The sequence below is a fragment of the Uloborus diversus genome, chromosome 4 (assembly GCF_026930045.1).
Source record: "Uloborus diversus isolate 005 chromosome 4, Udiv.v.3.1, whole genome shotgun sequence".
In the NCBI taxonomy this organism is placed as follows: domain Eukaryota; kingdom Metazoa; phylum Arthropoda; class Arachnida; order Araneae; family Uloboridae; genus Uloborus; species Uloborus diversus.
In genome coordinates, this window is record NC_072734.1 from 108,995,357 (window position 1) to 109,023,002 (window position 27,646).

The 27,646-nt window shown below is 33.6% G+C and overlaps 1 protein-coding gene across 1 annotated transcript in view; it reads right to left on the reverse strand.

Annotated features, from left to right (window-relative positions):
- LOC129219626 (E3 ubiquitin-protein ligase AMFR-like) overlaps positions 1 to 23,254 on the reverse strand; it is a 202,741-nt gene extending 179,487 nt beyond the window's left edge. The window contains exon 1 of the mRNA XM_054853884.1: positions 22,823 to 23,254. Coding sequence (XP_054709859.1) covers positions 22,823 to 23,122 — 300 coding nt within the window. The 5' untranslated portion in view covers positions 23,123 to 23,254. The remainder of the gene's footprint in view (positions 1 to 22,822) is intronic.
- Between the last annotated feature and the right edge of the window lie 4,392 nt (positions 23,255 to 27,646).

Consider the following 27,646-nt stretch of genomic DNA (forward strand, 5'->3'; position numbering starts at 1 on the left):
GAATTTACCGTTTTCAGAAAAATATCGTATTGCTCACAATATGAGTTTGTAGAGTTTTTTTTATTTATTTATTTATTTATTTATTTTTATTATTTTTTATTTATTTTATTTTTTATTTATTTATTTATTTTTTTATTTGTTTATTTTTTTTTTTATTTTTTTATTTTTTTTTTTTTTATTTTTTTTTTTTTTTCATTTTTAGCCATTATTTTTCTTGCAGCGATTTTCTTGTAAATCGTTGAGAAATGTATCGGAATATTATGATATTGTGCCATAGGAATTTAAATGTATTTTTTAAAAAAGGAAGAAGGAAAAGAAAATAAAGAAAGTTTTTCTCTTTTTTGTGCTGTTTAGTTGTAAAATTCAATGCGGCCCAAACAGAGGCGGCCCACCGGGCAAATGCCCGGCTGCCCGCCGGCCCCATCCGCCCCTGGCAGTGGACGGATTTGTTACCTTTTGATCAAAAAGCCACACTTTACCCTTAAATAAAATAGGATTTTTCACGTTTGGACTTCTTGAGAGTGACTTGACAAGTGCCATCCGAAAGACTTAGAAAATGTCATAAAATGATTTTCTTTTTAAACTGGATATATGTTCTCTTTTGATAAATTGCTCCTCAATCCAAAAAATATATTCTACGAATGTTTGCCCAGCGGTCGAAACTCGGCCGCAATGATAACTGACAATTTGAAGATATGAATTTTCCTGTTTCCAACATTTTTATTTCCACTTATGCATTCGTTCATTGCATCCCTGGGAATATACAATTATATATGTACTTATAATACAAAACAGTAATAATTTATTCTATTTTTTGCTTTTTGTATGATATTCTCAAAATATATAAATGACAGCGGATATTTCGATAATTAGGAAACTAGCGCGGCCGTCAAATTCTTGGCACGAATAAAATTTTATTCTTGCAACCCGGTTGATTTGTGGTGCACCCTATGCAAAAAGATATTTCCCAACTTTCAGTTGACGTTATGCAAAGGAAAAAAATTTCTGGCGCGGGAATTGGTGACAAAAAGTTGACGCCCATGGATAGAGATAGCGAATTTCCCAATTATCGAAATCTTCCCAAATCAAATGATAAAATATAAATCAGCTAATGCGCAAAACTTCTGTATAAACAATATTGAGTGCATCGACTTGACTTTTAGAAATATATAAAATTTCAAACTATCAACCAACTCGATTTGCATCAGCATATAACTGTCCATGCGAAAACACTCAATGTCGCAATAATACGGCAACTTTATGAAAATTCTAACTTTGGTTTTTAATAACACCATAATATGTTTACAATTTATTATATTGCATAGAACATTACTGTAGGACAAAAAACTTCCGCACCTTCAGCTCGATCAGCTTTTAAAAAGCAATTATATTTTGGAAAATTTAAAAAGTAAAAAACAGAAAATCCTCATATATATAAATGCTAGTGATCGAGTAACGCTCCTGACGTTACCAACAATAAAACTCAAGTCACAACATGATTTTTTTTTTTTTTTTTTTTTTTTTTTGTCATGCAGGGGAACGCATTATCTTGACAAGGCTGAACTGGATCCGGTAACTTAACTGTTTTACTGGAAAGACTGCAATTTTCGGAGAATGAAGAAACAAAAAAAAAAGTGGTCAGCAGTGAACGTTATCTATAATGGAGTTTAGGGTTAATCCACCGTTAAAATTTCAATATCACCAAACATGCAATTTCTTCAATAAAATGTAGAAGAGTAGAAGCAATTTTCTGCAGTTTCTTTTAAAGTCAAATATACAAAACGTATGTTGTGAGTGATTTCAAATTAACACACCAAGTTCAAAATTACCCGTTCCTTGTAAAGAACAAGACTCACGAACTCCGGAAAATTGCCCTCAAGTCTTCTAAAACAGGAGGCAAATGATGATGTTGTTTACTAGACAACGATCGAGCGCAATCATACTACTTTCACCTTCAAAGCAGTATTTCTCAACTGCAGAATATAACTACAAACGGTGTTCAATTATTTTTGTAGAGACTTCACAAATAAGAACTTGACACTGCAATATGTTTGTTCTGATAACCCTTTTGCAGAACTATCATATTTCACCTTCATTACAACAGATCATTTATTGACACATAATTTCGATTTTGCTTCTCTCCTCCTTCTCAGGGGTTTGCGCAGAAATGGTGGGGCCCGTCACAAATGACTTTTACTGGCCTCCCTCCAGTTTACCCTACATACAGTGCTGGCCAAATTATTATACTAAAGAGGTTTTTTTTTTTTTTTTTTGTACACTATTTGTACTAAAATATTATTTATTTTACTGTTCAAGTACAGTACATACTGTACACTGATTATTACGTTATTTTAGCATAATGTTTGCAGGTGGCAGAACTGTCTGCTTTGTTTATTTACCTACCAGGAACATAATCTCAATCAGCTTAAACAGTTCACGAGTTCTTTTTATTAGTGTGTTCTGTTATATTTAAAGTTAGTTTTAGGTAAGTAGTGAGTATGTGTATTGTGAGTATATATAACAGTGAATATAAATAATTTTTTACCTCCTTTTTTAAAAAGTTAAGAAACGGTGTAAACCTTGTGAAAAGTATGCCAAAAAGACTTAAAATGCTCATCAAGAACAAGGGAATGCATACTAAATATTAGATAATTATTTCACTGTTCGTTAATGTGTCTATAGTTATGTAATCAATAAAGAATTTGCTTTTAAAACAGTCTTTGTCTATAATTTGGCCAGCACTGTATATTTCACCCCTTATTTTTTTAAATCTCGGGCTCCCTTCAGACTCGGGCCCGGAAAACAGGTGCCCCCCCCCCCCCCTTCTTCACGGCTCCTGTTAGTAACACAAAATCAAAAATCAATTTAAAAAAAAAACTTTTTTACAGAAAATCAGAAAATTTCTCAGATTAATTAACTTTTTTTGAAAGTAAAATTAGGAAGTTCTCTAACTACCTATCTTCTTGAAAAGAATTACGAATCTATTGCTTTGGTAAAAGATATATACTGCGTACATTAACCTTTTGAGTGTTGAAGAATTTTCTTGTCCAGAATAAAGCGCCCTTTAAACTTAAGGATATATTTAGTATTTTAATTTCTCGTTTTTTTCAGATGAACCGCGTAGAAAAACATCAAAGGAAGGAAACGAAGTAGTAAATACGCAAAATGCATTTGCATCTCGTCTAAGTCGACTCTTGCCTAGGTCAAGCTAACCAATCACTCTTGGCGAAGATAATACCCAATCAGAGAAGTAAAGCAGATCGATAAGCATGTGGAAAAGGCAAGAAAAACTTATTCATGAAAAAAAAAAAGAACTCCTGCTAGAGTCCAGAAACTTCCCAGATAACGCCTTCACTAATGACTATAGGAAACATTCATTAACGTCCTACATCACATCTACCTTACTTAATTTTTTTGTTCGCCGGCCTTACATCAACGGATTGTTCAAAAAATGTCTTTTTTTTTTTCCAACATTTTGTATACTCTTCTTCGTCCAAAAGTGTCACAATTAACCTCTTCTCCCTTCCATTTGTCACATGCCACGCTATATTACATCGTTGACCCTCGATAACTCGAAGCCTTTATAACTCGAAATTCCTTCGTCTTGACGTTTTTATTCGGTCCCAAAATAATTTAGTGTTTCAATACAAATGTGTCTCTATATCTCGAATGCACTTCTTTTAAGTCGAAGTTCTTACACACGTTTCGTTTTCATTGCTTACATAAGATTGCAATCCAAATAAGGGAAAAAAAAGTGTTTTCCCCCCTTTCCAGTTAAGCCCGCTTAATGGAATAGCCAAGTTGCCACGAAAAATTACTCTAATAAGCAGGATATTCCATTAAACAGGATGAAAATAATGGAAATCAACGGTTTGGGACATTGAAAATGTACCTATTACATTAGATAGCGAAATGTTCTTTTAACCGATATTCTAATAAGCGGGCTTGACTGTAACACAATACTTTGCTTACAGCTGGTGCGAGAAGATAATTAACAATAGTGGTCCTTTAATGCACACAGTGTTGCAAGGTTACGTGAGAATTAGCCGATTGGGCTAATTTTGTCATGGCTGACGACGTAAAATTTTATTGCTGTTTAATCTTTGAGAGACTTGAACAGTTGGCAAAAATTGAAAAAGTAGCCTTTATTTTCTGAATGACTCAAACAATCTACTTTTAGAACAAAAGATGTTCAGAAGTAATACGAACTAAAATCAAGAAACAAGAAATTGAGCTAACGACGTACAAAATTAATGACATTTTAAGATGCGACAAAAAATGTAAGCATTCAAAACTAACTTCCCTTTTCGAAGTATCTTACTAAAATGTCTTCTCGGTAAAGATGTTTTAAGTAGTACTAATAATAAATTTTATCAAAACTATAAGTGTTATAGTCTATCTATTATGCATTTTTACTGAAAAAGGAAACAAAAATTATTCTTCATATGGCTGAGAAAGGAACTTCCGGTAACTCGAAGTACCGATGAGTCGAAGGTTTTAGCCGGTCTCTTAGAACTTCAAGTTATCGTGAGTTGACTGTAGTTACAAAAAAAAGTGTTGATTTTAACTAAAATGTATGATGTCACACTTGTTGCACCTTCCCACCCTGTTGTCACAAACTGTAACAATTTCACGAACCCTCGTCCCTTCAAAGCGTGACATTTGCGGATGCCCTCAATAAAATGTCTAACAGCTTGGGGCGCAGTGATCTCGAGGTGTGAGTTGTAACTTCCAGAATAAATGATTTCAGGCAATATTGCCAATCCTACAGTTTGATGTAGATACACTATACATTTAAGCAGATAGGAGAAAATTTTGGCTGCGCTTACTGGTTGGTTACGTACATGTTGGCGGAAAAAAAGGACACTTCAAACATCCATCAGAACAACATACACGTATTTTCCAAACGACGCTTTGATAAATTCAAATTAATTCCCCTCCAATCACATATAAGCGAATTTCAAAAACTCAATAGGCTAACAATAAGAATTCAGCTTACATAGCAACGTCGCAAGAGGAGACAAAACACGAGTATATGCTTCATTCAGCTTTTTTAAAAATTATTGTGTTAAACTTTTCAATATTGAATTTGAGCCGCAATTGTCACCCAATACATCCATTTTCCATCAGGATTGTTTGGTTTAAACCATGTTGGATTAAAACGTGATTAAAACGCGGTTCAAACCAAGTGTTTTTTTTTTTTTTTTTAACATGGTTTTTTTTGAAAAATTTTATTGTTTTCCTCAAAATGTTTTCATAAATTTTACATATTATTGCAGAGAGTAATTACCAAAATGTTTTCATAAATCTTACATATTATTGCAGAGAGTAAAATCTTATTAATGCAAAGTAACTAGAAAGACTTTATCGATAAATTACAGATTTAATAAATTTAGAAACACATTTTTAAGGTAATGCAAGTTTGCTAAATAGTTTTTATTTTATTTATTATTTTTTCTTTTTTTAAATCCATGCAGCTTTCCTATTAAGTATTCATAATATACAAGGCAGACCAACTAAGTTTTTCTAAAATTATATGGAAAAAATCCAAGTAGTTCTTTTATAATTTTTTAATTATCATTATTTTTCTTTTATATTTCAAAATAGTTGAAAAAGCATCTTTCAGCCAAAACTTTATGTACTACCTAATTTGCTTGATTACTTAAGATTTGTTGAGATAGATTATGTACTATTGAAGCGATGCATAGTGTAAAAAATATCTTAACACTAGAATATTTAAATGACAAGAGAAACAAAATAACTGAAGAAGTCCAAGAACACTTAGAGAAGACATAAAAATTGCGCTTATAGTTGCACACTTTTTGCATCCCCGATAGACGGGCAGTCAGAGCAAGAAAAGAAAATGCATAAAATTATGAAAACAGAAAACATTCATGTAACACTCTGTGCTCTTATAAAACGAGCTGATGTGTGCATCACATGACTTCCTTTTACACCAATTCCCCATTATTGGCAATTTTGATGTGATTCAATAATTTCCTCTCCAAATATCACCAACGATGGCCAAATTGAAACCAGATTTAAAAATTAAAAAAAAAAAAAAAATCGCCAAATTTGTCGCCAAGTTGGCGACAAAACTTGGGGATATATTGCCAAGTGTTCGCATAAATTATAACACCACTTGAGTTTGCATTGAAATTAACATTGATTTCCCCCAATAAGGTGTAAAATCCTTTGGAACATCCGAATGCAACCAAAAAGGGACGTGCACAACTATACCCCACTGGGAGTCTACGTACCAAATTGGAACAAACTTATATCAACTCTCCGGACTTTTTATGAATTTTCATTGATAAAGGTAATTGTGTGTGATATTCACCTGTAAATGTTAAACATCTTTGAAATGCTTAAAATTAGCCATAAAATATTCAAAAAAAGAGAAAATAAATTAACACATAACACAGATTGTCAAAGAATTATTTCAGATAAAATTCTTTAGTTTATCCAAAATAAATCCGCATGATGAATCAGAAATTTATAAAGAAATCAAAGTTTTTTTTTTTTTTTTTTTTTTTTTTTTTTTTTTTTTGAGCAATACAATCTTTTTTACGCGAAAACAGTATCCAGCACACAACAACCAGCCTTTGGCATTGATTTGAATTTCGCCTTCTTGAATTAAAATTATGGGAACGATAAAAGCCATTAGTAGAAACATGAGTAGGGTCAGGGTCCTATCGCAATTCGCGCGATTGCGAAAAACATAATCTGAATTCAAGATCTCAGAATTCAAAAGTTTTTTTTTTATTTATTTATTTTTATTAGTCCCTATTCAAAATGGCACATGAGACAGAGCTGCACTCTGGGGTGTCCCAAACTAAGAAATTTTTGGTAGGTGGAAATTTTCATTTTATCGAATGATAAAATACGATCATGCACCCGTACCTATATTTAGTAAAAAATATTAGTCATCATAAAAAATGGCAAAATGCTTAATGGTCTACTGTCCACAAAATCGACGAATTGCCAGCAACATTTTAGGAATAAGAGAATTTTTGGGAAGTTACACTGAGATCAAATTTTAATCAAGTTCGAAAAAAAAAGTTTTGTTTGAATCTAGGGAAGAAAATAAAGAAAAAAAGGAAACATGTTTCTACTATTAAAAAAAAAATTAAAATCTTGTTTTCAAAATTAATAATTTAATGGTTTTACGAAGCATCACATTAATAAGTCTATTTTCGAGCTCTTTATTAATTTTTTTTACAAGGAAAACGAGCTAAACATCATTTTTAAAAAGCCTTCAATGAAAGCGAGTTACTAAAGCTGTAACAAGTATAGTTTCATCCAACAATTAAAAAATAATAAAAATGTGGAGAAGTTGGTCGAATTTTATCTTCGGCATTGCTACCCCCCTCCCTTTCCGCCCAGCTGTAATAACTAGTTTCATCCTTTTTTTTATTTTTTTATGTGGAGAAATCGCTCGTATTTTATCTCCGGCAATGCAAGCGGCCTTGAAAACATACTTTCTCTTATCATCGGAATTCAAAACAAACCGTTGTTTCCGTCACGACAGGTGAGCTGTGATGTTCGAAAAAAACAAAAACTATCCTACTGAGATGCATAAAAAAATCGTCTGAAGTCGAAATCTGTTTTGCATTGTCCTTAACCTAAATAGTAGCAATTCTGAAAATAATAGTCAGAAAACGCAATAATTTACGGTAATTCGAAGAATTCCAAACATATACAGTTTCGATTTAATCCCAACTTAGCATTCACATAACAGAACACTTTTTTTTCCTTGATACAGTTGTCTACGCGAGTTTTTAAAATGAATTTTTTTGTTTAATGAGTGGTACAAATAAGTGGTTAAAGGCGCACAGCACCGTTCCCTCTGCCCTAAGGCTTTTTTTTTTTTTTAATTCATTTCAAGTTCTACAACAGCAATATTTCTACCATGAAATCAGTTATCACCGTTGCACTGAACAAAATTACTTGGCTAACAATTTTTTATTAAACATTATTTACTCTCTCAGCTGTACCAGAACGGTTTTCCGACTAACAAGAATGAGCTGTTAAGCAGTAGGTTACCGCAGTTAGACCAGGGCAGAACTACACTCCTGTTTGTGAAAATTGCAACCTACGAAAGACTAGTACCCGATACATAAACGCAGTTTTACAGCCCCAAGCAATTCCTTTCCTGCAAGGATTGCCAGGAGCTGTATTCCAGCAGGATAATGCCAGTTCACATGTCGCCAGGAATGTCAAATCCTACCTTGATTCGCAGCAGGTACAGTTTCTTCCTTGGCCTGCATATTCCCCAGATATGTCACCGATTGAACATGTGTGGGATTTCGTTGGGCGGCGTCTCGCTCGTGATCCTCGTCCTGTTGCTTCGACAGAGGAACTTTGGTTGCGCATACAAACAATATGGAATACTCCTCCGCAGGCAGATATTCAAACTTTGTTTCACTCCATGCCGAGTCGTGTAACAGCTCTTATTCCGGCGCGTGGTGACCACACAAAATACTAATTTCTATCTCTTTTTACTGTTTGTTTGGTTTGAAAATGTAATCATTTATTTGTACCATTACCACTCAACTGTGTATTAAATTTCATTCAACTATGATGCTTCCTTCATGGTGTTATAATTTTCACAAACCAGGGGAATGTACATGCAATATGCCAACAGTTCGGTTATCACATCCCAGAGACTGGTGTTTCGTCCTTTTTCTGGGCTCATCAGTCTGCTTTCTTGTTCAATCAAGCTTGATTTTATTGGTGAAAAAATACGTAAATAATACACTATAAAAAGAATTTAACTGCGTACAAACCTTTTTTTTTTTTTTTTGAATGATGAAAAGAAAACATCTTTAGCACCGTATCAAAAAGTATAAAAAGGTATGAAAGCATGCAACGCGTGTTATTCTAGTTGATACTCGATCTGTTGATAAAAATGGAACACAATGACAAACAAAATAGCAAAATTTCTAAGGATCCTCAAAGATAAATTTCTCAAAATAGCATTGAAAGATAGGGAGGCAAAACGCGATAACCTGAATGACTTTACCCAAGGCCGTCCGAAGCTCTGACGGCGTCCGAGGCGAAAGCTTCCTGGCGCCCCCCCCCCCCCGATACACACAGAAAAATCAGGTTAGCTATAACATCAGTGCATAATACATACTTGAATTTCTTAATGAACAGAACAATCAGAGTGCTATGCATAATACAAATTAAAAGACAAGCAATGAACATGTTTCTAATATTTGTGAAACATTAATGCCTCAAAAACTTTTCGAAAAATGGAAATGTTAAAATTCCAAATATTTATCTAGTAAAATGTTATCGCACTTGATAAAAAAAACCTACAATTGAAACTGAATTGGTTATTCATATTGATCAAACTAAGAACACAAATAAATAAGTTGCTGATTATAAATAGAAAATATATTTATCGAAGTAAATTACATCAAAATTAGATTTCGATCTGGACTCATCCAATGATTCTTTTCAAGAGTTTTTTCTGGTTTTACTTGTACCAACTTTAATACCAACTTTCATATGTGTTATAAACAAAGACGTTATTCTTTTACATCAAATATTTGTAAGTTTTAGGGAGAAGCCCACAAATACTCAACAACATCGAAAATCGCTCAGAATTGCGTTTTGGAGCTCTAATTTCGAAAAATCACTAGCTCTAATATTACAAAATATGGCCTTACAAATTGCGTTTTAAGACTTAAGATTAAGAAAATATTCGTGCAAGGGTCCCCATGCCGCCTTTCTTTTAACAACTTTTTTTTTTTCCTAAAACATTTAAGTGGAATTGCCCTTGAATGTAAAACATGGCTTAAAGTTTTTGAACCATAATTTTAAACAATTTTCCTGGGAAATGTTCCAGATTTTCCCGTCCATAAAATCTTTAAAGTTCGTCTAAAGTTGCGTTTTTAAAACTTCAATTTCGAAAACCTGCAGGGGGAGAAGGAATTGATTTCAATCTATTTTAAAAAATAATCTATCGAAACAGTTTTTGAGCTTCCTCCCTAAGGTCAATAAACATGGCCTATAGCCGCGTTTTTAAGGCTAAAATTGCGTTTTCAAAACTAGAAGTTTCAAACTTTTGACTGGACACCTTTTGACTTTTTTCCTATCAGATCAAAAAAAAAATCTGTTTTTTGTTTTTTCAATGTGCACCCTTAAAATTTTTTCTGGTTACGTCACTGCACGCAGGGGCAGAACAAGCAAATTTGGTGAGAACTAGACGAAAGAGAAGTGCCTTTTGTTTGATTCTAAACAGTTATATTCTCAGAAATTGTATCTGCTTCAATGATACAAAGGAAACTAATGTTTTGGAAACAGATAGAAGAATATTTTCGTGCCCTAGGAAAAAAAAATAGAGAGTCATTGCAATAATTCTGTATTTTGTGTTTTTGACTGTGTATCTATATGATACATGAAATGAGGGGGCGTCGCAAGGCACCCCTAGTTTTATGCAATCAGGGCATTTTATACGATGAGGGGAGCCTTGCTGCGCCCCTCATTTCGTGTGAATGTTGTCGTGTTCCGTTGAAACGAGGGGCACCTAGCGGCGCCCTCTCATTTCGTGGCGCCCGGGGCGATTGCCCCGCTCGCCCCTCTCTTGGGATGGCCCTGACTTTACCTTGAAATTCTAAAAAGAGCTTATCGTCAGATATATTCTTTATAAAGCATTCAAAAAAAAATCATGAATACCACGATCTAATCATCAATACGTTAAAACTATAATCCTTTTTTTAAACTTCATAATGCATAATTTCTTCAAAACAAAAAGTAGAAGTTAAAATTTTGCATTTTATTAATGTTGTACCTTTTAAGTTAGAAACTCGGTTCGGAACCCTCGTGATATGGCGCCAAATTTGCTTCTGCCCACACATCTATGAGAACTAATCGATCCTAAATAAAATATAATAAATTAATCTGTTAAAACACTAACTCGTAACATAGGGAACTAGCTCTAGGTTCTTAGAGACTATAGTTTTTAAAATCAAATATACTCTAGCCTTTTCGATGCTTTGGTTAATTTAGCCGATTTTTAGTCAAACATTTGGTAAAATGCTACATAAAATTGGAATTCGGAACAGCATTTTATGTTAACGTTTTAATGGTTGGAATCTTCCATTAATGAATCTCGGATCGAAATTTCTCAGGTAAATATTTAAGAGCTAAATGCAGTTAACCAAAAAACTTATACCGAAATGGACTACAAGAAATTTAAAGTCCGGGAAGAGAAATGCCCTCAGTGAGCCTCTAGTAGATCCACCCACTTCTGCTTAAACCTCACACTAATTCTGCTGGGAATAATGAAGAACTTTGTGAAAGGTGTGAACAAAGATGGTTTTCAAAGACCTTACAGGGAAATTTCCAAGATTTTTTGAAGCTAAGGTTAAGGAGAGAATTTTTAACGACCCTTTAAATGCGCACGATTGTGAAAATCAGTTTTTGAAAAAAAAAAAAAAAAAATTGAAAGGGAAGAAAAAAAAAAACTAAGCAGCAGAGAAGACGAGAATTAAAAACAGTTGGTTAAAAATTCTCCACTGAAGTTCAGAGACCATTAATGAACGATATGTCTCTGAAATTCTTATTTTTTTCACTTCCTCCAGGACATTTTGCTTAAAAACTGTGAAGCTATGAGCGATGGGCATGAGGAAAGGGTTCGCCAAGATATCTTTACAATGGAACGCAGATATCAGGGTCATTGGGCTGAGTTAATAATGGTCGCTAAATGCTGCTCAATTATTACAAGAGGTCTTTCTTTGACGCACAAAAAGCTACCGAAAATGAAGCGTTTACAGCAATAAGTCAAAAGCAACACTGCTTTTGGAAAAATAACGTCGTTTAATAATACAGGCCCTATTTAATGACATTTACTGTGCAGGATTTTTTTCCCTTTTAATCTTACCTTGAATCAATGTGTGGTTGTTGTGCATCTTTCTCTAGTCTTTGTGTATCCTGAAAACGAAAGCTAATTTAAAAGAAATTCACTACCATATTCGTTTTTCTCGACCCAAAATTAGTAGGAATTAACTGTTTAAAACCAGGATGCAGACAAAAAGTTCTTTTTTGTAGACTAGTGTTATCATTACACAATGGTTAAAACCATTGTGGACGTCCAAACCAAATGGAACGTCCTACTTTGGGCCATTCGATGAAAAAGTCAACCCGCACGTGACGGTTCATACGAAATTTTTTGCTTAAGAAATCACAGATAAGTTTGTTATTTATCAAGCACAAAATAATTATTTAATAATAATTTTAATGAAATACATGAGGAGTCACGTGTGGGACAAAATGACCATTTTTCGTGGAATGACCCTTTTGTGCATTCATATTTGGCTAAACAGGCTGAGCATGAAATATCAATAAGGAACATGACCGAAAGCCGTCCTAAACCGATCAAGAACACATGCGACTTAGCCCGTATTTGAGCTTAGGGCCCACAGTGCAGGAATGCACATTCACCTCAACCAAATGTATAATCCACCAGAATATAATCAGATTACAATGGCATTTGATAGAGCGAGCCAGTCACAAAATGTAGAAATTCCCTTACTTCCACAAGACAGTAATTAAATTATAATAGAAACTAAAAGAATGTCATACATATAAATATAGAAAATTTCCTCGACCCCAGTCTCAATACCTAGCCCACAAGAAAATACCCAAACTACGAAATAAATTTAAAAGAGTCAATCATAAAAATGCAGAAATTCCGATCAATGTGCAATGCTTAGTCTACAAGGAAAATAAACAACAGGAATTGAAAGAATCGTTCATAAAAATCCAGAAATTCCCATCAATACAATACATAGTCCACAAGGAAATAAACGATAGGAATAAAAAGTCTCTTTCATAAAAATACAGAAATTCCCCTCAACCTAATAATACGTAGTCTACAAGAAAATAAACAATAGAAATTAACAGAGTGTCATAAAAAAAAGTCGAGATTCCCTTCAACCCAATAGATAGCCCACCAGAACGTGTATCAAGTTGCAATATGAGTTAAAAGTCATAAACTGTGCTATTTTTTTCATATCATCTCTGCCCTGGTTGAAGGTATTTAAAGACAGTGGCGTAGAAAGAAACAAATTTCGGACGGTGGATATAATTAAATATTGGTGGGAGATATATAGTTCGTTTTAACGCTTTTCTATGGTGAAAAAAAAAGGAAAATTTATTAGCTTCGGAGTGGGTTTTATTTATTATTCCCCCCTCGCCCCCACCTGGTCTATGCCCCTGCTTGAAGAGTCATTTTTGTATAAACATACCCTTTGTAAAGCTTAGAACAAACTACGAATTCACAAAAATTTTCCTCCGCCCTGTATACGTTCTGTTTTTGTATTTTACGTCGTTTTGAGAAGCATGTGATGAAGTAATTATCTAATAATGCTGCGCTTTGTTCAGGGTTAAATATTCAGGTAAAATTGTTATTGCATGATTTATTTTTCCTCTCAGAACTAATTCCTTATAAATTATACTTAAACCATTGTTGAATATTTGCACTCTGCTTCCACACAGTTAATAAAGTTGCATAAAAACTTGAAAACTGCCAACATCTCAAGCTTTATAAACGAAGAAAGTTCAAGTACGAGGGGAATAAATAAAGAGAAATGACAGGGTTTCAATTACGTAACTAACCTCTTCTGCCAGGAATAACATGTGCTAAACACAATCTGTGAGAAGGGAATGAAAAATCTCACTCTCTTTTTCCAAGCTGGAAATATTGTTCAATTCATCCATCAAACCAAACAAAGCTGTTTCGCTGTCATCATACAAATGTACATTGTCAAATTCTGACAATCGTTTTTACTAGGAAGTGGCATTCAATGGAGAGAAATTTTGAGATGTGGGCCTGTATTTAGTGCATTAACCATTTCGAGAATTTCCCAGGGGTACCCACCTAGGGGGGGGGGTCATGGCGCAGGCTGCGCCATTGATTTTTTTTTTTTTTTTTTGTTGAGGGTGTTTTGAGAGATATTTTCCTTTTTTTGGGAGGAGGAATCTTGAATTTGGAGGGCTTGCAATATTTAGGGGGTGCGCCCTAGCTCCTAGGGGAGTGGGCACCCCTGAATTTACAGGAGTAGATTTACCGTCCCGCAATTGCGAGAGGTCTCAACCACCATAGGTGCCTCAAAGGTGATTCAAAATGCACATTATAAATGTTTTACATAATTTTGAAACAGAGAAAAGTGCTCCAAAAATGCATTACGACGGCGGCCCCCAAACTTGCAAATCCGCCACTGGACAATTCAAGTTGAAGATACCGAAGTATTAAATTAGGAAGATCATTAGCATTAATAAAAATCGTTGTTCTATTAATTGTGTACTTAATGCAGTGGCATTCTTTCCACGGGTGTCACTTGGGGTCCCCCCCCCCCAAAAAAAAAATCATGTTTTTATGTAAACATGAAGCACGTACGATTTTCAGAAACAACTCTTTTTCATTTTTGTGGTGAAACGAAAGTTAAAAACCGAAAGACAAGTGCAAAATACGAATGCATTTTATGCAAAATTTGCACATGATACATATGTAACCCCCCCCCCCCCCCCTTCCCGAAATATTGTACTCCATTTTCGTTGAAATGTTTAAAATGAAATATAACTCAAGATATATTAAGGGAAAATTTGAGAATAAAAGTATTTATTTTTTTTTTTATAAAATCCCAAATCCACTTCGAGTTTCATACCCCAGATAGATATCACTCGGGTCGGACCCCCCTCCTCATAGTGACGCTACTGCTTAATGTGCATCTGTGAGATGACCGTAGAGGAGTTTTCAAAAATGTTGAAATTGCAATTTTCTGATAGAAGTTACAATACACATTCGTAAATATAAGTTATTTATGATGTCATTTTTATAAGTAGCTATAAATAGCTATATTTTAGCGCTTAAAATCGAAAACATTTGATCAAACACGAATACATAAGAGGTAAGAATGACGGATCCAGTCTATATTAAATAATTAAGTTGATCAATTATTCGATCGATGCTGTATGCGAAATGAAGTTAAGGTCGCCAAATAATGGCCAAGAAGCAGCCGTATAAATCAGGGTTGGCCGAATTGGACCCAATTGGGTTGAACCCAATGGGTTTTTTTTGAAAAAAACCCATTCAAAAAAACCCATTATTTAGCCCACTTTTGGGTTTTTTTAAATTTTGTGAGAAGTTTTTAAAAAAATTAATTTAAATACTTTCACAATTTAAACTTCTTTTTTATTTGTTCTTCACCACAGACAATGAACATGAAAAATGGATTTTGAGCTTTAATAGTATTTCTTAACTCTTAACGGCATTAAAAATATACTTCAAAGATTTTAAATAAATGTATTTAACTTTTTCTTTAACTGGTCAATAAATAACTCGAATTATCTTGACCAAGTCCTGTCACGTCTGATTTTCTCAATATTTGAAGATTGTACAGAAGAAACTAATTTAGTTAAAAGGCTTTCATGTAAATTATTTTCTGCTAACCAACACGTCACAAATCTCGAATAAACACAAGGTAAATTTTTTAGAAATAAACAGATTTTTCCAACGGTCGACGGGAAACAGAACAGGTACAGTATTTTCATTATTTTACAAAAAAAGTTTAATATTTCTTACCCTGTACACAGGAATAGAAAAACAGGCAACATAAAATTCAAAGAAATGTCTTGATTAAGCTGGAATTCAGTAAAAAGGGATTTAAACTAATTGAGGTTCTACAGTAGTTTTGCATAACGAAATGAAATACTATAAAGTAAAATGCAAAAAAAAAATGTAGTAATTAAAAACGAACAATAGATTTTATCACCCGAGAAGTAACTTTGCCTTAACTGTTGGTAATAATGAAAATTAAAAAATCTGAAACTTAAACATTCTTGGGTTTTTTCGTCTTTTATACTTTTCTTCATAAAACTCTGAATTTTAACTCGTTTTCCAGCTTTTTACCCGAAGATAATCTTTGCACTTTGTCCATATACTTATGCTACAATATGCTACAAGTACCCCCACATTTTCCCTAAAAAAAGACAAAAAAAACCCACATTTCTTTTAAAAAACCCAACTTTAGTTGGGTTTTTTTTTGGGTTTTATTTAAAAAAACCCAAAAAACCCTGGGTCCATGGGCTTTTTTAAAAAAAACCCGGGTTTTTGCCAACCCTGGTATAAATGAAATAAAAAGTTTTACGATTTACTTGAGTAAGTTACGCCAGATGACCTTGATGCTTAATGAACCAAATCAACTGCAACTTTCACTACATATTTGCTAAATTTAAGGAGGCATAATGAACTGACAATGATTAGAGACATAAATAATGTTGATAAAACTATACAGCATATAAAGCCCAATTCGTATTTGGTCTAACTCGACTTAATTTCTAACTGAAAGAATGTAAGAGCTCTATATTCTTCAGAATTTAAGTCATACGTCAGCCACCCTGAATAAATTCCTTCTCGTACGCTTTCATGCAAATTGAGCGCTAAACATGTAGCAGGTTCAAAAACACGGTTTTTTTTTTTTTTTTTTTTTTTTTCAAGTGGCGATCGCTAATCTTAATCTAAAAAGGAATCTCTCTTTCAATGCAGAAAAATACAGATTATCTGATGCAAAAAGGCAGCATCCACATGAAGTGTAATTGTGCTGTAGTTTACGTTCATTCAACTAATTAACCAATTATATTACCAGATGCAAGAGCAAATACATACGGATCCAGATTTAACGAATCTCTATTTAACAAATTTCGCGATTTAGCGAATTTTTCTTTTTCCCCCCGACTAAAATGAAGGCAAAAACCCCTTTTTACCGAATAATAAAACCCCAAAACAACAAATTATTTCAACAGCCAATTTTTTTTTTTTTTTTTTTTTTTTTTTTTTTTTTTTTGTTAATTTGAGTTTGAGTTAGGAAATATTGGATTGCTTTCTAAATGTTACATCCATATTGTCCGAAGCAGAAAAGGACTTTTTTTTTTTTTTTTTGGAATCGGAAATTTTTGACGGGCGACCGACGGAGAGAAGACAACCAACTCCCATTAAAACTTACTTTTTCAAATGCTTTACATGGCAGGGAAACTAAAAACATATCTCATGCACCAGGCTGTAAAAGACACAGTATTTTTTCTCTTTATTAAGTCGAAAGAGAACTATTTCGAATCAAGAAAATTCATACATGAAATACACCGAACCCTGGCTATAGGGAGGTAATTTAATGAATATATCAAGGAAATTGTTCAAACATCTATTACTCAGTAGTTTAAAATTTCATACTAACTAGCGTCTAATAAGTTGTGGAATGTTGAATAAAAAGTGTAAACTTTCTGATTATAGATATTTTTTGCGCAGTTGCTTATTAGGAGTTTTAGATAAAGTAAGTGCAATTTTTTTTAATTTTTTTTCACACCCCTATATTACGAATAACCCCGATTTAACGTATAAAAGTTTCGGTCCCGATGAATTTGTTAAATCGGGGTTCGACTGTACTGTAATTAGTGGCCACAGTTCAAATAAAATCTGAAGCACATTCAAAATAATAGCGTAGCATACTACTGACCACGCCAAATCGTGTAACATATAACAAAATTGATGCAAAAGAGTCTGAATAAGCATTTAATAAAGCAAAGCTAGTAATATAATTATCCAATATTTATAATTTTAAAATATACCAATTAAATTATACGTATAAATCAAGTGAACTACGTTTTCACTTAATTCACTAAAACACGAGGAAATGGAAGTGCCCAGTTTTTGCGTTGTTCATTAAAACTAAACTCAGGAAATTAAGAACCAAAAAAAGATTACAAATGTAATGAAATCCATTTTGTCTCCTTACTTAAAAATTACTCAGCTATGTTGTGTGAGCTCCACAATAACTGTGTGAGATTCTTCACAACAACTCGAACGCTCGCACGTCGCAGTTCACAACCCCCGTCCTTGTTTACAAAATATGACCTTGACCTTCTAGATCCCCATGTTTACATTCAATATGCGTTTACGTTTTGAAAAAGTGCAGTTTTATCAAATCTTCTAGGATGAATATTAACGCCAACTGTTATTTTAACCCCTTTTTTTTCTCAAGATTGTATTAAACTATTTGTAATCATATTTGAACGAAAACACTACATTAAAACATCTGAAAAGTAATTTGTAGCAGACTGGGGAACACATAAAATTTACTGCAATGATTCCTTTAAAATATGCATGTTTGCTTATTACCAATCAACTAAAGCAGCAATCAGCAATCATCGTTCAATCAAATTTAGTATCTATGTTTAATTTTTAAAAAAATATATTTATTGGCCAATTTATTAGTATCGCCCAAAAGCGGCAGCTATTTAATATTCAGGGAGAGAGGTAGGTAAAGTATTAATGTAACTTTAATTGTTTTTTTTTTTTTTTTTTTTTGAAAAAAAAACATTACTGGATAAAAATATTACTTTTCCCAATTTTTTAAGGATTTACGTTTTTCAACAAATTTTAAAACTGAATGAGTTTTCTTGTAATACATTTCATAATGTAAACCAATGCACACTGCTTTCTCCTTCCCATACCACTAAAACATATTCTGGCAGAACGGAACATTTCTAGTAACAGAAAATTTGCTTTTCAGGAACAATTTTAAAAGAAATTTTAGGTTCTTTTTTTTAACATTTCCCCCTTATTAAGTGCTTTCCAAAAATTTACTTTCAACACACAGAAAAATTATGTTCACTCCAAGACCTAATGGCTTCCAATCTTTTCACTCAAGCATAAAAAACTTTTGAAGTACCCAATGTGGGAAAGTTAAAGTGCTCTAAAGTTGCACATAAAAAAACTGTTTTTGTTCAGTCTTTTTTTGTGCGTTATATGAAAATTTCAATCAGATTGGACTCAATTAATAAAATTATTTATAAAATAAGTGCGAGGTAGTATCTTTGAAGTGACGACAGGGGCACCCCGATGGGAAGTCACTGTGACCTCCAAAAAATGTCCTTATTTGAGAAATTTTGTCCGACTATTCGGCAAAATTATCATCACTTGGTGAATTTTTATTTCGTTTAAAGAAACAAATCCTAGTTACTCAAAATACACCATCAGCTCAGTTATTCCATCCGAGGACTGCAGTTTTGTGCTTTTTAGCACTCATCAGCCCGGAATGCGATTTTTTTATGCAGTCCCTATGCACTGCACAAAAAGTTTTGGGTGTATTTTTGTGTACCAAAAAGTAATCTACAATCACAACTCTTGTAAAAAGATGCAGATAAGTGAAAAAATGAACGTGAAATACTGTCGTTGCAAGAATAGTACCCGGATACAATTTATTAATTTTTTAAAAGTATTTTAGTAAGTTTTAATAAACCAAATGGGAACAAAATTAAACCAACGATTTTCAAAGTGTTATTAGAAGTATACAGTTCGATAAAAATATTCATTCTTTGCCTATTTAAAGAATTTTATTGTAAAACAGCTTAAAGTAATCATAAAATTCAAATTTTACCTAATGTGCTTTGAAAAATTTACCAGCTGTTGATTGCTAAGTGATTAATTCAGACACTTGTTTTTTTTCAATGTCACAAAACTACTTAGTACACAGAATTAGCATTTGTTGCTCCAATGTTAACTTTACTGGTGACAAAGCCTAGTGAGCAGAAGTCATGACGATGCAATGTCTCTCTCCGTCTCAGAGGTTTCATTTGACTTTTACAGAGAAAACTGTCACTAAAAGTGCAAAATCTCCCATTTTCACTATTTACCAACAAAAAAAAAAAAATAATAATTTTACTAAAAGAAGGCAAAGACAAAAAACTGCACTGGTGTACCACATGTTTGTGGGGAATGGTCAGTCATAGACATTTGATTCATTTATAAGCAGTGTGCTTGACATCTTGCAATTTTTTAATGTTAAAGTTGGATTTTGTGCTGTGTTTAAGGATTTGATTCATGAAAGTGGCTGATTTAATCAATCACTGGCTTAATTACTCAGCACTCACTGCACATTTAAAAACTTATACAGAAAAGTAGATGTTAAAAATACCATAGTCAAAAGACTAATACATGTTTTAGAACAGGATGGGCTTGCTTTTCAACTCAAATTTGCTCAAAACCGTAAGGTCATTGAAAAGTCATTATTTTTTTAATGAGGAGCTGGTACCTAAATGCCATTGTGATGTGATGGTGTGTAGATAATTCTTATTTTCTGACATTTTTTTTTTTTTTCTTTTTGTACGTGGGTGTGTTAAAAATGCCAGGTTATTAACAGTTGTGTGCTCCTCTTAAAACTGCTCAGTGCTTCCTTAGGGAGATGAGCCCCACAGATTGCAAACCATTGTATTGATGTTTTAGATAAGAAATGCTTAACTGTTGAAATTTTAAAAAATAGGTATTTTTTCTTATGAGGGAATGAAGGATATTTTTGTCCACTCTTCCCTTTCAGCTAGGTATGCCTATTCTTCCTAAGAGTAATGGTGTATCCATAAATTCTACAGAATACCTTTCTCAATAGAATGAAACTACCCAAAAACAGACTGAGACTAGGATCTGAAATTTTCATTACAGCAGCCTGAGCCATACCCCCCCCCCCCCCCCCTCCTTCATAGGCAAGCCTGTCTTAGTGATGCCTCAGGATTACCATACAACTCATGCCACATGGGATCAGGGTCAGGGTTAGCAAAAACCCGGGTTTTTTTAAAAAAGCCCATTCACCCAGGGTTTTTTTAAATAAACCCAACTAAAGCTGGGTTTTTTAAAAGAAATGTGGGGGTTTTTTGTCTTTTTTTAGGGAAAATGTGGGGTACTTGTAGCATATTGTAACGTAAGTAGATGTATGCTTTTTCTACTTGTAAGTCGACAAAGCACAAAAATTGTCTTGGGTTAAAAAAAGCTGGAAAATTCAGTGTTTTTTGAAGAAAGGTATAAAAGACAATGAAACCCAAGAATGGTGAAGTGTCAGATTTTTTAGTTTCCTTGATTACCAACAGTTAAGGTAAAGTTACTTATCGAATGATAAAATCTTTTGTTTGTTTTTAATTACAACATTTTTTTTTTGCATTTTACTTTATTGTATTTCATTTTGTTATGCAAAACTACTGAAGAACCTCAAGTAGTTTAAATCCCTTTTTACTGAATTCCAGCTTAATCAACACATGTCTTTGAATTTTATACTGCCTGTTTTTCTATTTCTGTGTACAGTGTAAGAAATATTAAACTTTTTCGTAAGATAACGAAAATACTGTACATCCTATTCTGTTTTCTTTCCGACTATTTGTAAAACCTATTAATTTCTAAAAAATATACCTTGTTTATTCGAGATTTGTGGTGTGTTGGTTTGCAGAATTCGCATGAAAGCCTTTTAGCTAGAGTAGTTTCCTCTGTACAATCTACAAACATTAAGAAAATGAGGCGTGACAGGACTTAGTCAAGATAATTTGAGTTATTTATTGACCAGTTAAAGAAAAAAGTTAAATATATTTATTTAAAATCTTTGAAGTATTTTTTTAATGCCATTAAGAATTAAGAAATACTATTAAAGTTCAAAATTAATTTTTTATGTCCATTGTCTGCGGTGAAGTACAAATAAAGAAGAAGTTTAAATTGTAAAAGTATTTAAATTAATTAATTTTTTCAAAAACTTCTCAGAAAATTTTTAAAAAACCCAAAAGTGGGCTAAATAATGGAATTTTTCAAAAAAATCCATTGGGTTCAATCCGGCCAACCCTGCATGGGATAAGAGACCTGATGAGAGATTTTATACAAGTCTTGTCCACTTGAAGTGAAGCCGTTTATATTAGATTCACAGCTATAACGTAAAGTAAAAATTTATTTCTTGTTAAAAATTAAGGCCAGGGGTGCCCATGAAGCAGAAAGATGGCACAATGGTGCACAGTACACCATTGAAATTGTTAATGGGTATTTTTCTCTTATTTTGGGGCGGGGGAACAGCACTTTTTCTGAGTACCATTTGGGAAGGTTGCACTATTGCTCTCGGGCGGGATAGGCAACACTAACTGTGGTTATTACAAAATTTTAATTTGGTGCCTTTACAACAAAAGACCGTGACTGCACTAAAAATTTTATAACTTGGCTTACTGTATTTGGAAAATAAAAATCATAATTTAGTAAATTAAATATCAAAGGCTGAAAGGATCTAATGGTTGTGCAAATATCAGAGTTGATCAGAGCAAATTTATATTCGCAAACTTTCAATTTTTTTTTTTTTAATTCAGGAAAAAAAGCTCCAAATATTATGACAAGACAAAATGCCTTCACATGCTGAAACATTGTCACTTACATAAGCTGTCATCAAGTTTTGATTGATGATAGGTACCTAAATTTTAATTACTTAAACTCGAAAGAACAACCATTGATTCATACTGCTCAACACTTTGAGCTAGGTTTAAATATATTTCAAATACAATTTATAGCCAGGCCCATGATTTAGGGGGTCAGGAAAGGGCAATTGACACCCCTCTCCCCCTGGCTTTAAGAAATTAATGTATTTATATGCAAGTAAGGTTGGTTCTGGTTGTTTTTTGGTACAATTTGCACACTGTTTGACGTCCCCTGGAAAACGTCGAAATTACAAGCTGTTTATAAGCAGTTTTTAAAAAGGTAAACAATCAAAAAACCGCTTGTTAGTTACAGCAAACAGAAATCAGGTGCAACTAATAATAAATAAATCGGATGCACTGTATATTCCTGATTAGAAAATTTTTTACAGTTAATAAAATTTTCTATCTAATACCTGAACGACTACGTATAAACGGCAAGTGGCAACACAACAAAAAACGAAACTTGCAATTTGGACATTCGGGAAGAAAATTATACCTTCGTTTTAACAGGAAATAAAACTGACAGTTTACATGAAATAACACTTACCCATATGCACATTGGTTCTTGCAACATGAAGTACACGACTTCCACTGCTCTTCTAAAGATAAATCTTTCCAACAACAGATCACCGAAAGAAACATCGGGTAAAACACCGGGTGTGGAATTTCTGTGTAGAACGGCATTATTATCACTTCCAAAGCCGACTTCAGTTCCGTTGAAATTTAATCCAATTTGCGAAGTGACTTGTATGGCATAGTGCACGGAACAAGCCAGCAACAACACGCTGCCTACGGTGTAGGCCTGCAAGCTGGGGAGCGGTAACCTGTCCAAGAAAACAGCAGGCATGGTCGCTTTTAATTTCACGCCATCAGAAAGTCAACATCACTCTCAAAACATCGGCACATTATGCTGGCTTCCTCAGCAGATTTCAACCGGCGAATGATGCAGAGCGGAACTTTCTTCTCGCAGACCCATCGCCATCTGCAGCGAAAGCGGCGCATGCGCAACATGTGCTTTCCTCGTGCTGCAAGGAGGAGGATGCTTATCGGCACGTGAGCAGCTGGGTTTCCGGTTCAGATTTCGGTTTTCACTTTTTCGCGAATTTCCAACGTTGTTTTGGTTTTCGACGTGCGTCTGCGGTTTTGTTTACAGAAGTTGTTTTTCAGAAGAGGAAATGTGAAAAAGCGATTTGGTTCCTGAAATGACATTTTCTACTCTCTAAAAGGATTTTTTCACAGTTCTTTTTGCATAATTTTCAAGCTTTTCAGTTAAATTAATTTATGTCTTCACAACAACAGGTGTTTTGAAGGAATCTATTCGCAGTGTCCGACAAATAACGGGGGCCAAGTCATCTATGCGACTAAAACAATAACTTGACTACTACTTCTTTCAGTAGTCAAGATGCAATGAATTTTCCTATAAACCAGCGGTTCCCAACCTTTTCCCCCTTGCGAACCCCTTCCAAACTCCGAAAGAAGTTGGCGAACCCCTTGGGTACTAGGTAATAGGTAACAAGCAAAAAAAAAAGCGCGCGCACACACACACTCATTACGCAAAGCGAACTAAAATGATCGCTAAAAAAGGAATGCAAAATAAATTCACCAAAAAATAAACACAGTGATTATTCTGTGTTGAGCTTCAATTAACTTTGAAAAAATTTGGAAAATGGTATATTTGTGGAACAAAGAGGTTCAAAAATAGTTTGGCTCAAAATTTTCTGACACAAGGGCACATTTATCTCTATTATCACTACATCAGAAGTCAATTAAAGAAGGATCTTTAAAATTATTTCAGGGAACTGTCTCAGATTAACTAAATTAACTTTTTTCTTCCAGTCGATTGAGAAAGATCTCTAGGTTTAAGTCTTCTTGAAAAAGACTGCGAGCCTAGTTGTTTGATACTGCGTACGTTAATCGTTTGATTGCTGAAGACTTTTCTTGTAATTATGCTACAATTGAGGAGTAAAATGCGTATATTGAAAAATAATGGAAGTTTCTATTTTAAAAGTACGCATTTACTCTAATTTTTACAAAAAAAAAAGTTAATTTTTAACAAAACAAATATTTTTAAGCTCACTTAATACAAGAGACATTTTCTACACAAATTTCATAAATTCCTTATTTACATGCAGCGCAAATTAAGTTGCATCGTTAAATTTTGTTGATCTTTTTATTGCGGAAACCTCACACTTTCACCCACGAAAATTTTCTATAGCACTTACTTTTACATACTTCCTGTAGTATTTGTGGGTTGCTAGCCATTCTTTCCCTCTTTCGACTCTAAAACTCGAAGTAAATTGTAGTCTACGTAGCGTGAAAATTATTGCAACAAACAACAGCACTTCTATGCCTTTTTGACTCAACACAAGAGAAGAGCGATAGCTCTTCGTCGGAGGCAAATGGTAAAGAAACTATACATCAAAATATTTTAGACGTTCGCATATGCTCCATGCAATGTTTTCAACAAGTTTAATCAATCTTTCCGATCTAAAACTTTTGAGGAAACGAACGCTTTCAAATTCTTTCATCTGAGGATTGTATTCATTGGTAGAGCTTTTTCAGCATGTCTTCAGGGCTATCGTTCTCAATGAAAGTGCTAAAACTAAAGCTTTGCAATGACAAACTAAATTATTTAAAGGTAAAATATGTCAGGAAGTATGCAAATATTTTCATGCTAAGAGTATCGAATGTGCGAGAGACAAATGAATAAAAAAGGAGCAAAATTTGCTTGAAACCGCTTGAACATGAGATTTCATCAGAAACAGACATGCTAAAACTCCACCATTACAATTTTTTTTCGCGAACCCCCTGAAAACCTCTCGTAAACCCCCAGGGCTTCGCGAACCACCGGTTGGGAACCGTTGCATAAACTCATGAGAAATAATTTATTTAGAGCTTAAAACTTTCTCCCGACTCCTAGGATTTTGCAATTTTTGTCGGGTTTTGTCTATGCGTATGATAAAAATAATATGGTTGTTTCCTTCAATCAAAAGTGCTACTTTTAGTCACTGAAGTTGATAGAATGTGCAAAAAAAATTAACATGGACCCAGAAAATACTTTTATCTTCCCAAGAGTTACTTTTTAGTTAGTTTTTTAAAATGTACGATTTTTCAAAAAAGGCGTATTCTTCATGACGTCACAAATGATGAACTTGGTGCGTATTCCACCGGCGCGTTGAATGTTTAGGCTTGCTGTCTACCGCGTTTGCACGTTATGATAATCAAGAAGCGAATTATATATTGCGTTCTACGCTTGTGCTATAAACCATATCGTTGCCAATACATGTGGGTAAAGAAGCAAATTAAATATTGCGCTCTGCTAATGGCACCAGTAAATGGTAGTTCATCATTTGTGGTGTCATGTGCAGAAGCGTAAAAAATAAAATTGAGTCTGCGCACCGATTTAAATATTTTTTAAAAACTTTTAACTTGTCAAATTATTTTAAAAATGGTCAAATTCTATGATTTTAAAGCATGCTGTTTCAGAAAAAAATACTTTTAAAATTGCGGAAACGACCCCATTCCACTCAATATTCATTTACTATTCACCAACTTCTTGACAAGATTGTTTCACAATCTTATCTGGTTATTAAATGGTCGTCTTAGAAAGAACAGATTAAAATACGAATTGAGATAAGAACAAAATGAAAATCTCACGCTCCCCCCCCCCCCACCTTTGAAAACATATATTGTAACTAAAGAGCTCATTTTAATAAAAACAATGAGAAAATCCCACTCACTCGAAGAAAAAACGATATTGACTAAAATACACATAGCAAAATTATTTAAAAAAAAAACGTTTATAAGTACACCCCTTCCTTGGGGTCCAAAATATAATTTGTACTAACTTGAACTGCATAGCTATGGTGTGAACGGGCTCCTGAGCATAGCGAAACGACCGTCTTGTACGTTTGAAAAGTCTAGTAATACTTTGCTCTTTCGCTCCGTGCTTGAATGAGCTTATAATTTTCGTTATATTAGAAACCCTTAAATGTAGCCCCTAATTTAATTGAGAAAATTGCAACAAAGTTCACCTTGCGCAGTTAAAAGAGTTCTTTCAAATGATACAAAACTTTTAGGGGCATGGAAATTCCTCCACTTTTTTGAACGCAGTTTATATGAAATTTTAGCTTAAAAAATTAATTACAAAAAAAATTATTCAAAATTTAAAAAAAAAAAAAATGCTCCGTGGTGCAAAACCGGGATGAAAGTAATTTGCTACCAAATGTCAAGGTTGTATTTGCAAATGGGGTCTCCCAATCGTGGGACAGTGCAGATACAATTTCTTTGACATTACTTTCTTTCCTTTTTTTTTTTTTTCTTTTCAATATAGAGTTAACTAGGGTGCAATTTCATTTTCAAAAAATTCATAACATTCACGGGCACCCCGAATTTACATTTTTGCGAGTGGAATTTACATTTTGCGGTAATTCTCAATTTGCATAATGGAACTCCAAAATTTACTGAAAAAAAATACGGGTATGTATTATATAAGTACATCTAATGAAAAGAGACAATCAGGCATTTAAATACTGCAATTATTTCGCCAACTTTGCCGAATAAGAAAAAAATTTTGGGAGGTCGCAGTGACTCCCATTGGGACGGCCTTGATAACCTTGTTGAAAACTTGTAGTATTGCTCATGGCAGTGAAAGCATTGAAATTTTTATTGAAATGGGATTACAGATGGTCCACATTTTGGTAATGCCCGTCGAGTTATTTTACTAGACTGGAATTAAGCGTAGCAGCAAATATGTTTCTTGTAAAATGTATGACACTATTATTCGACTCATTTTTTGTTAAATAAATTACAAAAATCGCATGCTACGTAAATAATTGAACAACGTTTCTAACCTTGTTAGAAACTTAAGTCATTGTTTGCCTTATCAAGCAAAAGCCTGATAAACCATTTCACTAAAATAGCACAGTTGAAAATGAAACCATAGATATCAAATCACTTTTCGAATCAGGCGGGCTCTATCGTATGATTCTCGTATATTTTTACTTTGTTTAATATGCGTAGCAGGTATTAGATATTTACCAGCATAATATCTTGCAGAGCGAGTTGCAACTATCCATTTTTAATGCTACGACCACCTTGACGCCACGAGTGTTTTGAAAGGAAATTGTTTTTCCTTTTAAATGACGCAAAGGTCGCTGCGTTAAGGTCCGCCACGTGGCAGGCACAAAACTTCATCTATGGTATTGTCATGTTTTGTAAAAGACAATCATCTATGGCACATTTTTCATGCAGTGTAGATGCAGGGTCGACTGTAGTAGTTCTGCCGCCCACCTCCCATTGAATGATAATAATAATAATAATATAAAATAATAAATATTAAGAAAATAAAAATAATTTTAAAGTGCTTAAA